General features: G+C 39.9%; 1 protein-coding gene across 2 annotated transcripts in view; it reads right to left on the bottom strand.

Moving 5' to 3' along the window:
* The window catches only part of cyldb (cylindromatosis (turban tumor syndrome), b), a 92,603-nt gene that overhangs the window by 8,701 nt on the left and 70,229 nt on the right, over positions 1–13,673 (bottom strand). For both annotated transcript variants that reach the window (XM_063041139.1, XM_063041140.1), the window contains exons 9-13: positions 10,898–10,964; positions 8,222–8,351; positions 5,311–5,419; positions 4,738–4,856; positions 3,429–3,633 (exon numbers count right to left, since the gene is read on the bottom strand). In XM_063041139.1, the coding sequence (XP_062897209.1) occupies positions 3,429–3,633; positions 4,738–4,856; positions 5,311–5,419; positions 8,222–8,351; positions 10,898–10,964 (630 nt within the window). The remainder of the gene's footprint in view (positions 1–3,428; positions 3,634–4,737; positions 4,857–5,310; positions 5,420–8,221; positions 8,352–10,897; positions 10,965–13,673) is intronic.

Raw genomic sequence — 13,673 nt, 5'->3', positions numbered from 1 at the left:
ATTTACTTCCTGACACTGTATTCCATCTGCCATTTCTTTGCCCATTCTTCTAATCTGTCCAAGTCCTTCCATAGCCTCTCTACTTCCTCAAAACTACCTGCTCCTCAACCATCTTCATATCGTTTGCAAACTTTGCAACAAAGCCATCAATTCCATCATCCAAATCATGGACATATAACGTAAAAAGAATTGGTCCCAACACAGATCCCTATGGAACACCACTAGTCACAGGCAGCCAATCAGAAAAGGCTCCTTTATTCCCACTCGGTGTCCTGCTCATCAGCCACTGCTTTATCTATGTTAGAATCTCTACTGTAATACCACAGGCTCAGCTATTTAAGCAGCCTCATGAGTGGAATCTTGTCAAAGGCCTTCTGAAAATCCAAGTACACAACATCACCCAATTCTCTTTGTCTATCTGCTTGTTATTTCTTCAAAGAATTCCAACAGATTTGTCAGGCAAGATTTCCTTGAGGAAACCATGCTGACTACAGCTTATTTTATCATGTGCCTCCAAGTACCCTGAGACCTCATCCTTAATAACTGACTCTAACATCTTCCCAAGAGGTCAGACTAACTGGCCTATAGTTTCCTTTCTTCTGCCTCTCTGTTGGCTTTGACTTCTCCTGATAGCCACAGTTACGTCATCTTTCCTTTAGAATACTTCTTCCTCTTTGGGATGTGTATATCCTGTGCCTTCCAAATTGCTTCCAGAAATTCCAGCCATTTCTACTCTGCTGTCATCCCTGCCAGTGTTCTTTTCCAATTAATTCTGGCCAACTCCTCTCTCATGCCTCTGTAATTCCTTGTACTCAACTGTAATACTGATAGATCTGACATTAGCTTCTCCTCCTGAAATTTCAGGGTGAATTTGATCACATTATGATCACCTTCCCCCAATGGTTCTTCTACCTTAAGCTCCCTAATCAATTCTGGTTCATTGCACAACACCCGATCCAGAATAGCTGATCCTCTAGTGGGCTCAGTCACAAGCTGCTCTAAAAAGACATCTCATAGGCACTCTAGAAATTCACACTCCTGTTATCCAGCACCAACATGATTTTCCCAATCTACCTGCATATTGAAGTCCCCCACAACTATTGTAATATTGCCCTTTTGACATGTATTTTCTATCTCCCATTATAATTTGTAGGCCACATCCTTACTACTGTATGAGGGTCTGTATACAACTCCCATCAGGGCATTTTTACCCTTGCAGTTCCTTAGCTCTGTCCACAATGATTCGACACTTTCCAACCCTATGTCACCTCTTTCTAATGATTTGATTTCATTTTTTACTGACAGAGCAACGCCACCCCCTCTGCCTTCCTGCCTATCTTTCGATACAATGCGTATCCTTGGACATTAAGTTCCCAGCTAAAATCTTTCAGTCATGATTCAGTGATGCCTACAACGTCATACATGCCAATTTGCAACTGTGCTGCAAGTTCATCTATCTTATTCCCTATACTGTGCGCATTCAGTTACAACACCTTCAATCCTGTATTCAACCTTCTCAATTTTGTCGCACCATGCTCAACCTTTTGATCCCTAACTTGGTCTGAGATCTTACCAACATCTGTCTCCACGACCTCTCCACTACCTGTTCTGGCACTCTGGTTCTCATCCCCCCAGAATGCTCATTTAAATCGCATGGTGCAGCAATAACAAACCTTCCCGCTGGGATATTAGTCCCCCTCCAGTTCAGCTGCAAATTATTCCTTCTGTACAGGTCCCACCTTCTCTGGAAGAGAGCCCAATATTCCAAAAATCTTATGCCTTCCCTCTTACACCAACTCCTTAGCCACGTATTAAACTGTATAATCTTCTTAGTTCTGGCCTCGCTGGCACATGGCATGGGTAGCAATCCTGAGATCACAACCCTGGAGGTCCTGCCCCTTAACTTAGCACCTAACTCCCTGAACTCCCAATTCAGAACCTTGTCACTCATCCTACATGGTCTGTAACTTCTAGCTGTTCACCCTCTCACTTAAGAATGCTGAGTCGTCGATTTGAGATATCCTGGACCCCAGCACCTAGTCCTAGTCCTAAACCCCAGTCCTAGATATACTATCTAGGATTCTTGTTCTCACCCACAGAACCTCCTATCTGTCCCCCTATCACCACAGTGTGCCTCTTCTCCCCCCCTCCCTTAGAATCACAGAGGCAGATCCAGTGCTAGAGAACCAACCACTGTAACTTTCCTCCAGTAGGTCAATCCCACCCCAACAGTATCCAAAGTGACATACCTGTTACTGAGGGGGAGGTCATAGGTGTACTCTGAACTGGCTCCTTAGCCCCCATTCCCCTTCCTGTCACCCAGTTTCCTGTGTCCTGCACCCTGGGTGTAACTACCTCTCTATACGTCCTATCTATCACCCCTTCAGCCTCCCGAATGATCTAGAGTTCATCCAGTTCCAGCTCCAGCTCCTTAATGCAGTTAGTTAGAAGCTGCAGCTGGATGCACTTCTTGCATTTGTAGTGGTCAGGGATACTAGAGTTCCTGCCTGGCATGTCTACTATCCTAGCTGAGCAGATATAAAGAGAAGGAAAAAACCTGAGCTTTTCTTTCCTTTGGTTTCTGAGGGAAGCCCCTTTTTGCTGAAGCCTCGAAGAGCTAAAGCCTTAAGACCAGCAGTCTATATCCACTTCGACAACAGCCACTGTGCTTGCCCCGCATTCCTTTAATGATTTATTATCGCTCTCAACCCCAATCTCCTGCCTTCTCTCTGAAAACTTTGATGCCCTTACTAATCAAGAACTTATCAACCTCCTGTTTAAATATACCGAATGACTTGGCCTCCACAGCCATCTATAGCAATGAATTCTACACATTCACCATCGCCCGGCCAAAGAAATTCCTTATCATTTCTGTTCTAAATGGATGTCCTTCAAATCTGAGGCTATGCCCTACGGTGCTAGACTCCCCCACTACAGGAAACATCCTCTACACATCCACTCTAAGAAGGCCTTTCAAAATTTGATAGGTTTCAATGAGATCCTCCCTCATTGTTTAAAATCCATGAAGTACAGGCCCAGAGCCATCAAAACCCAGGTCATGCTGACTGGATTAATGGGTAGTCATGTGTGCAATAAACTACTGAAAACTGAAAAGACTGTGGAGCTCAAAGATTCTTTAGTTTAACAAACGATGGCCAATAGATGAATGATTTGCAAGCTCCAGTTGGTCAAAAGAAGCAAGGTTTACTTCTGATTGACTGCATTCTTACCAGGACATCTGAGCAACTTCTGACTTCTTTTCTTACTACCTGCAGCAATTGGTAGCATGATAAAATTAAGGATTTGCTGATTCTCCTGCTATAGGAGTTTTTACATCAGAAAGAATACCTTAGGAACCTTAACCCTGTTAAGGTGTTAACTAGGAGGGAGACCAACATAGTTCGCATGATGCATTGAATAGAACTTACCAATCCGATCAGCCATGCTGTCAAAGAACAGCCAGGAATGTATGCCGGACCCATATTTCACAAAGGAAACATAGTGACTGGTTTCAATACAAAGAACAGCAAACAATTCCATCTTGTGTCGTGGAAAAGGGACTTTAACAAAAACATTGTTCGGAGATGAAAATTTTCTAAATTGGTGATCCTTCCTCTCTTTGTGGGAATGAACCTGTGGAAAATTCCAAAAAGAAATATAATAAAGATTCAAAGTATATTTATTATCAAAATCTGCATGCTGTACACAACCCTGAGATTCGTCTTCCCCACAGACAGCCACAAAACAAAAACCATGGAACCCGTTTAAAGAAAAACATCAAACCCCCAACGCATGCTAAAAAAAGAACAAATCCCACAATCGGCAAGAAAAAGAGTGAGAAACACAGAACATAAGACACCAAATCACAAAGACATCAAAAAAATCCGGGCATATACAGTTCAGCTCAATCCAGCTCCACTGGAACAGAGTGGGAGTCAATGTAGTTTTTGATCCATATAGTGTGAAATTTGGTATCTCTGGTTCTGTACACAATGCAAATTCAGAGGATTGGGGAATGGGGTGGAATCCACATGATAATGGAAGGTCTAAACAGAGCAGATTTGCAGAGGACGTTTACCATTAGTATTAGTGTCTACAACCGAAGGCTCAGACTCCTAATAAAGAGGTGTCTGCTTAAAACTGAGATAAGGGGGAATTTCTTCTGCCAGAGGATAGTGAATCTGTAGAAAGTGTTGCCAGAGAGGTCAAGTCATTGGGATTTGTGGGTGTATTCAAGGCAGAGACTGATAAGTTCTTGACTGGTAAATGGGTTAGGGATCACAGAGCAAAGGGGTTGAAAGAGAAAAAAAAAAATCAGCCATGATTGAATGACTGAGCTAATTTGATGGGCTGAATGGCCCGATTCTGCTCATGTATCATATGGTAAAATGCATTAGAAAATCTATTACTATCAGTGGGAAGTGCAAAACATTTTATATATGAAACTGATTGCTGAAATTACCAAGGAAATCTGCATGAGGCCAATTATTGCTTCAGATATGACTTGGATCCACTCTGACATGACCATCTAGCCTTTCCTGAAGTCCACAATAGACTGGCATCGGCACCAGTTGTTGGCCAGTTATAAATCAGCACTCGCTGAGCTTTTTGTTTTGCACTGGATCTTGGAATGTAGCAATTTCAGAACTGCCTGGATCCAAACCCAGAAGTCTGGTTGAAAGGACTGTGGTACAATTGTTTTAGTACCCCATTTATCTGCTTATGATTAGACCATACCTGATTATTGCAAGTATTGCAGTACTGTTTTATAGCACCCGGGCTAAGCATTGGATCCAGAAGGCACTGAACGCATTCATATTCCGCTACCACTCCACAAATGAAGCACTGCCTCAGAGCTGCAAGAAGAAAACAATATGGCCATGTTCTCCAAACACACAGAATTATTGGACAGCACAGCAGTGTGACGTTATTACAGTGACAGCGATCACTAATCAGGGTTTAATTCCTGCCAATGTCTGTAAGTTTACATGCTTTCCCCATGACTGCATGGGTTTCCTCTGGGTGCTCTGGTTTCCTCCCACATCCCACACGGGGCAGGGTTAGTAAATTGTGGGCCCGTTGTGTTGGTGCCGGAAGCGTGGCAACACTTGAGGGCTACTCCCCACAGATTTAGACTGTTTGTCATTGGCGCATGTCGACATATTTCACTGTGTGAGACAAATAAAACTAACAGTACTCTTGATGTTTGTAATCATTACTATTATTAATCCACTTGCACATTCACATCATGCTATAAGAGAGGCTTTATAACACAACTGACTGAATTACAAACACACAGTCAATACTTACTGTTATGGAGTAAATCTGTAATGTCTAGTTCTAGTGAGGGCATAATTTCAGTGTACATTTTAAACTGCTTTCCAAACCTTGGCATTTGCACCAATAGGCATGACGGGATCTGAAATTGAAACACCAACAGACATTTGGTAATGAATGGAAACTCAAGATCATACAGACTGGAAGCATAATTTGACAATATCTCCATATTTTGGATATGAATGCCTCCAACATCTCCATTGGGACTTTAATCCCTAGCACATAGAAGATCGAGGGGAGATTTGATAGGGGTATACAAAATATGAGGGGTGTAGAGAGGGTGAATGCAAGCAGGCTATTTCCACTGAGGTTGGGTGAGACAAACTAAATATCATGTGTTAAAGGTGAAAGGTGAAAGGTGAAATGTTTAAGGGGAACATGAGGGAGAATGTCTTCACTCAGAGAGTGGCGAGAGTGTGGAACAAGCTGCCAGCACAAGTGGTGGATGCAAAGATGATTTCAACTTTTAAGAGAAATTTGGATAGGTCCATGGTTGAGATGGGTATGGAGAGCTATTGTCTGGGTGCAGGTTGGCAGAAGTAGGCAAATTAATGGTTTGGCACAGACTAGATGCGTTGAATGGCCTGTTTCTATGCTGTAGTGTTCTATGACCATGCTCTATATTACCCCAATTATTCCGTAATTCCAAACCTCAAACTCCAAACACACATATCGATCTAAAATATATATTGCACGACATAATTGCCATTTCAATTTACCTTCAGTTATGTAAAATGGAGCAACAAAAAGAAAAAATGTGTTTGAAATTGATCTAAATGGATCCCACTTTGTCAGAAAGGGGATTTTAATCCCATCAGTCGGGGCATTGCTCAAACTCAGATCAAAATGACAGAATGGCAATTCAATCAGTGGCCACTTCATTAGATACACCTGCGCACCTGTTCATTAATGCAAATATCTAATCAGTCGATCACGTGGCAGCAAAGTTCTGTGGGTGAAAATGGCTTGTTAATGGGAGAGGTCAGAGAAGGGCCAGACTGAGGCTTAATTCACAGTACACCGGATAATTTTGAAAACGAAGCTTTTTCTCTTCGTTTTGACCCTCCGTCCACACTGAACCGGCATTTTCAGCCCCCGAAAACAGAGATTTTCAGAAACGGTCTCCAGAGTGAATAAATCTGAAAACGCCTAATATCCGTTGCAGTGTGTACGGGGTAACTGGAGCTTTTTAAAACCGCTGTCATGATGTGCCGGAACAGATGGTGGCAGCACGGCATTTCATTGTTTTCTTATTATTATTATTACTACTTTATTGTTTAGAGTGTACAATCATCACAGCGATATTTGATTTTGCGCTTTGCAGAATCTAACAATTTCAGAACAGACGGCAATGAGACTGAAGCCAGAAGAGTTACAAATGTACTCACCAAATACTTTGACCCATAGCTTACTGAATAAATAAGCATACTCACTTTGCCCTGTTTTCTGTCCTTGCTTGTATGAAGGTAAGGACAGAAAACACCCTCCTCCACCTCCAGTTTAAATTCCATGCGGAATATTTTGGAGGATCAAGAACCAAGAACCAAGGTGGTTTACCTATGCAAGTACTTCTCCGACAACAGATGTATAACAGCCTAATGTAACATTGTATGGAAATACAAGATAACACTGACACAGTCATGTTTTATACATTTAACAAGGTGCTTTATTAATGCAACAGAGTTAGTCAGTTTTTCCAACGTTCGTCGTCAGCCAGATCATACTGTCCGTAAATTCCCTGTCGGTTGCCTCTATATCTCCTGTATTTGTTTTTTTTTAGTTTTAAGTCCTCCTGCGCAAGAGCCAATAGCAATTCCTTTGAAGTTTTTCTACTCTGTAACTGGACAAACGCGCACTAAGTATACCGTTTTCTCTTTGCTTGTTTTCTGTGTGTCCTGCGCATGCCCAGTAGGAGGAGATTCGCCCAAATATCCATCTAATGTGGACAGAGATATTTTGAAAAACACTTAGTGTGGACGCCTGTCGTTTTTACTCGAGACGGGTGTTTTCAAAATTATCCGGCGTAGTGTGGACGTAGCCTGATTCAAGCCGACAGGAAGGTGTCAGTAACTCAAATAACCACACATTACAACAGTGGTGTGCAGAAGTGCATCTCTGAGTGCACAACACATCAGACCTTGGAGATCATTAACATAAACTGGCCACTGAGTGTATTAAGTACAGGAGGTACAAAGTAAAGTGGCCACTGAGTGAAGGTAATACATTACAACACAGTATAGTATAATATACCAAGACAGTGTACTACAACTTCACTGAGATTAAAAAAGCTTTACAAGTCAGAAGCACAAGTCACTGATGAGATCAGTTTTGATAAATGTTAATATTGCTGATATGTGCTTAGTCACTTTCATTTAAACGTAATTATTCTTGTATTCCTAAATGCTCAATTATTACACTATTTATTCAGAATTCAAACCTTATGGTCATTACTTAAGGGGAACTTGAATGGGAATGTCTTCACTCAGAGGGTGGTGAGTGTGGAACAGCTGCCAACAGAAGTGATGGATGTGGGCTCAGGTGCATTATTTAAGAGAAGTTTGGTTAAGTACATGGATGGGAGAGGTATGAAGGACAGGTAGGTCCTTCAAGGCAGAAACCCAGGCTGCAGAGAGTTTCTATGCCGTGGTGCTTTCCGACTATGGTACTAAAGAGAAATAACTGAAGTAGACTAAGCTTAATTTCTTGATGAGCATTCATGGGTTTTAAAACAAAACTTAATTTGTAAGGCAAGTCACTCAGCAATAATGAAGTGAAAGAAAGATTAATAAAAATTTTCAGTGAAACCTTGCCCACCCTCCAAATAATACCATTAACATGCAAGAACAAAAAGCCACAATTTTTTTTTGAACACACAGTGACCAACCTCCTCAAATTTTAGGTCACAAGACAGGAAGGATCTCTCCAGGAGAAACTGTACTGTTGGCACTTTCACTTTATCATCTTTCTCCAGGATTATCTGATAACAATTGCTCTCCTGAATTTTTTCGCCTGACCTAAAGTGTACATGTAAAAAGTAACATTGTATAAATCTCTTGGATTCCATGCAGTAAAAAAAGTCACTCTTTGCAGCTATTAGGACAGTAACTAGAAACACAAAGGTATTATAATTACAGTGGGTTAGAATTTGAACACAATTTAATTCTTAGAAATCATATGCATATTGCAAGGAGCTCAGTAGTGTAGCAGTTAGTGCCAAGCTTTACAGCACCAGCTGTAAGATCAGGGTTCGATTCCCACATTGTAAGGAGTTTTTATGTTCCCCCTGTTACTGTGTGTTTTTCTTCTGGATGCTCCAATTTCTTCCCACATTCTAAAGATGTACGGTTGGGTGAGTTATGGGCAAGTTATGTTGGCACTGACAGCTTGGCGACATTTGTCAACTGCCCAGCATGATACTCACCTATTTGTTTTGACACAAAGGAACACATTTCACTGCGTGTTTTGTTTGCCCAAATAAAACTAATCTTTATCTCTAAGATTGTTAACTTTAGTCTAAGTCACTAAGAGATTATCACAAGAGAAATACTGAAAGCAGAGTACTCATCAGTTTGTTGCGGCTCCAAGATTGCTAGCTAGCTTGTATTGAAAAGTTGTATTATCACTGCGAGAGAACACTGTGGTTAAAATCTTAATAAAAATAAGAATTGAAAATGCAAAGTAGTGATCCTATAACAATTTTATCTGATTTGTTCCTTTTAAAAAAAATAGCTAGAAGTTATTTTGCTTTCAAAATTACACTGGCAAGAGATTAGTTCCTCCTTTTTTCCCCTCATTTTGAATAAACTAGTCAATATTTTGTTGTGCAATTTACCCACAATCACAATACTACTGTAATATCGTGAGTTTCAGATGTTGATAAGTTCAGTTAAAAATATTAATTGTGAGAAATGATATAGTTGGAAAACAGGATTACATCTATAACGAAGCCTATCAACAAGTCCAGATGCAAAGATCAATTATTCAAGCCCATCAGGACATCCAAGCTGACACAGGAACCAGACCAGGTGCCACGGTAGAGCAGTGATAGCATGAAGCTGTTACAGCTCGGGGCATCGGAATTTAGTTCAACGCTGGTGTACTCTGTAAGGGGTTTCTGTACGTCCTCCCCATGGAATGTGTGGGCTTTCTCCAGGTACTCTGATTTCCTCCCACAGTCCAAAGACCTACCGGGTGGGCTAACTGGTCGTTGTACATTGTCCAGTGATTAGGTTAGGGTTAAATCGGAGCTGCTGGGGTTAGCTGGGCGGTGCAGCTCGAAGGGTCAGAAGGGTAGGTACTCCGCGCTGTATCTCAATAAACAAATACAACATGAAATAAGTCCTCTCCTGTAAGGAGCAGCAGATGTGTTTGAGTAGCCACAGATACAAAATATTAATGTGAGTAACTACAAGATGTGTTCACTAGGTCAGTTTTCTTACTATACAAATATTCAATAAGGGAATCTCCAAGCTGAACTATGAGACAACAAATAAACATTTTAACAGTAATAAATTAAAAGGACCTATTTTCAGCCTGAATGTTTCCCCCTCTGGAAATGACAAAAGGTTGGAAATTAAAGTTAGGATATGTGCTGAGATCCTAATCACCCTTCATTTAAAAATTATCACACAAACTCCAACTGAAAGCACCACTTCTCATTGAAAATTAGCTTTGGTGCCAGGATCAATTGAAAATCTTTGCTGAACAGACCTGAACTTAGTCAGACTATACTCTGAGGATTGCAATAGACATCAAGTAGGTAGGCATTGGAATTTTTTTTAAAAAACAGAAGTGGAAGAATTCCATGGGTCAAGCAGCAATCTCTGGAATCAAATACAACACGTGAATGTTTTGGGCCAGGACCTTGCTTCATTTGTGTTGTTGCAGGTCTTCACCTAAAGCATCACCAGACACCCTTTGTTTCTACGGGGGCTGTTAGACCCACTGAGTTTATTTATTTAGCACAGGGGGTTCCCAACCTTCAGTCCACGGACCCCTTGCGTAATGGTATTGGGCCATGGCATAAAGGTGGTTGGGAACCCCTGATTTAGAGATACAGCATGGCAGCAGGCTTTTCCAGCCCAATTGCACCCAATTAACTAATTAATCTACTAACCAGTACATCTTTGGAATGTGGGAGGAATCTGGAGCAAACCCATACAAGCAGTGCCGGGAAATGAACCCAGATCGCAGGCGCTGTAATATTGTTGCCCTAACCCAACACCTCTTGAAGCATTACCCTTTTCACCCAAGATTCCAGCCTCTTCTCGAAAAGACCATAAGATATAGGAGCAGAATTAGGCCACTCAGCCCATCGAGTTTGCTCCAGTTAAAAACTGAGTTGGTTTAATAGGCATGGACTGAGCTAAAATTAACCAAATATCAATATCTTCAAAAAAATACAAAAGAAAAATTACCAATATAAACAAGAAATTCTGCAGATGCTGGAAATCTTGAGCAACACACACACAAAGTGCTGGAGAAACTCAGCAGGTGAGGCAGCATCAAAAGAGGAAAACAATCAAAGTTTTAAGCTGAGACTCTTCTTTAGAAAAATTACCTGATCTTTAGCAAAGGATCAGCTGCTAGGACCTCATGCAGTAGGACATTAATAAATTCTTCTGGATCTAAAGTGAAAAAGATCAGAAGTGTTCGTGTTTACATAAACTACCATTACTTTAGTTCTTATTTACAATAATTTGACAAGACAGTCATGACAAATTACTCACTATGTTCAAGATTCAAAGTACATTTAATTAGTATTCAAAGTATATTTATGCAGTGTACAACTGAGATTTGTCTTTTCCAGACAGTCATGAAACAAAGAACAACCTTGAAACCAACCTCTTCAAAGAAAAACATCAAACATCAAATCCCCCTCTCCTCCTGGTGCAAAAAAAATGCAAACTGCAACAAAAAAAGTGAAAACACAGAATACAAAACAAAATCAAAAGGAGTATTTTAGTTCAGCATTCATTACCTGCAACTGCCTGATTAAGAGCTTTTTTTAAAAAATCGCTGAGAAGTAGTAACAATAAAGAGCGACCAGAACTAGAAACCAGAAACTAGAACACATCATAAACCTGAATTAGAGTCCAAATCTACAATCTGCATCGATTAAACCTTGCTCCAGCACCATCAGGGGAGAGAGAGAGATCACGTCAACGCAAGGACCTTCCCTCGGGAGCAGCGAGTGAGGGACTGCCACACGCAGATACCACCTCCGTTTATGGTAAATCAGCCAGTGTTCTGACTTACAAGGATCGGCACATAATAGAAGTAAAATAATACTTCAGGTTTTGTATTTAAAATACAGGTAAACCCCTTTATCAAAACACAATAAAAATGATGTTAAATAAACCACAGTTATAAATGCAATAACATTAAAGGATAAATAGAAAAAAATGTTTATTATTTATGGGGGCACCATTTGATAATCTGCTAATATATTGTTCTGGTCAATGCCTGCACACTGCAAATGACTGGCAATTTTTAAAATTTACCCCCATCACAATTAAAGTTGGACACAATCTAGAAAGAAAATATACCCCCTAAGAATGTACAAAGGTGAAAAATCAATACTGAAGTTCCCTGATAATATATGGAATGATTCTCAGTGGAGATTTAATGCTACACTGCTGCATAACTCAGTATTTGTAAGTTTTATTAAAGAGCAAATTTCTCTCTTTTTTGAATTAAATACAACTGAGGGGATGTCAAATTTGGTTATTTAGGATGCGATGAAATCTTTTCTTAGGGCACAGTTAATTTCATATTCAGTAGCTTTAAGAATGGGATCATTCCACCGGAAGCAGGATATTTTCCTGTTTCCACTCAATGGATGATAGCTTTTACAACTTTATTGGCTAGGAGAGCCACTTTGCTTAAATGTAAGGATTCTAATCCGCCTACTGTTTTTTATTGGCTTTCCTCCATTATGTTCCAAGTTTAGTGAAAATAAGAAGTTGGACATTTGATACATCCTTTAAATTTGAAGAAACCTGGTGACCTTTTATTCAATATTTTCATATGGTTTGATTTATTGCTCTTCCAGTTACTTTCTCGAAACCTTGCATTTGATCAGGAAGTTTCTTTCTTCTTGCTTTTACTCTCAGTATGGGCTGCCCAGTCCCCCTTTTTTTCCTTTTTCTTTTTTTTTTTAAAACCTTTTGTTTTAGTTTATAGAGAATAGTGGGGTTCCTTTTTTATATATATATATATAAAATATTATAATGGTTTCTTTAATCTTTTTTATTTTTATGAAATGATAAGAGGAGAATTGATTATCTTATTTTTTTAATTATATATTATTAGATTTATACTATGTATGAGCTTGATAATGTTTATTTTACCTTTTATATGTATTGTTATCGATATAGATATTTGAGACAATTCTCCTCTTGTTTGTATATATGTACTTTTTAAAATTAATAAAAAGATTGATTAAAAAAGAAATCAAAAGGAAAAAACTAAAAGGATATAATTTATTAGGTCAATTTTGGAATGCTATAGTTCTGAATATTCTCATTTTGGTTAAGCATTTGGATTTAATAAAATATTTAACACCAAGTTACTTAAATTGTAACAGGTCCCTTTAGAACAGAGATGAGGAGGAACTTCTTTTAACCAGAGGGTGGAATTCATTACCACAGACAGTAAGGCAGCCTAGTCATTGGGTATATTTAAAGCAGAGGTTAATAGGTTCTTGATTAATAAGGGCATAAAAGGTTATGGGGAGAATTCAAGAGAATGGGGTTGAGAAGGATAATAAATCAGTCATGATAAAATGGCAGAGCAGACTTGACGAGCTGAATGGCCTAATTCTGCTCCGAAGTCTAAATAAAACACAAAATTTAAATTTCATGGTTGCACACCATGAAAGTAGTATATGCACAACATAAAACCTGGTTATGTGAACTTAGATGCACAGATAAGTCAACAACCAAGTGAGTGTTTCAAATAGTGGACTCAGACTGTGCCACAATACTACAGGGTTAGAGGTTAAAATTTAAAGAAGCTCAACTTTGTCAACGAATTCTTCTTCTTAAGCTCATCACTGAGACATAGGCTGCCAAAGGCAGCTCGCCAAAATCCTCTGTCCAAGGCCTCGCAAGATAGTCATGGAAAACCACAGCACAAGAAAGACCTTTTGGCCCATCTAGTCCCTGACATACCATTTAAACTGTCTTAGTCCCATCAACCTGCACCCAGACCATAGCCCTCCATATCTCTCCCATTCCTGTACCTATCCAAACACCTCTTGAACACTGAAATCAAAATCGCATCCACGGCTTGCGCTGGTAGCTCGTTCCACACTCAAAAAGGTGTCCCCAGGT

Source organism: Mobula hypostoma, chromosome 2, assembly GCF_963921235.1.
Source record: "Mobula hypostoma chromosome 2, sMobHyp1.1, whole genome shotgun sequence".
Classification (NCBI taxonomy): Eukaryota; Metazoa; Chordata; class Chondrichthyes; order Myliobatiformes; family Myliobatidae; genus Mobula; species Mobula hypostoma.
This window is presented reverse-complemented; position numbering and strand designations above follow the sequence as displayed.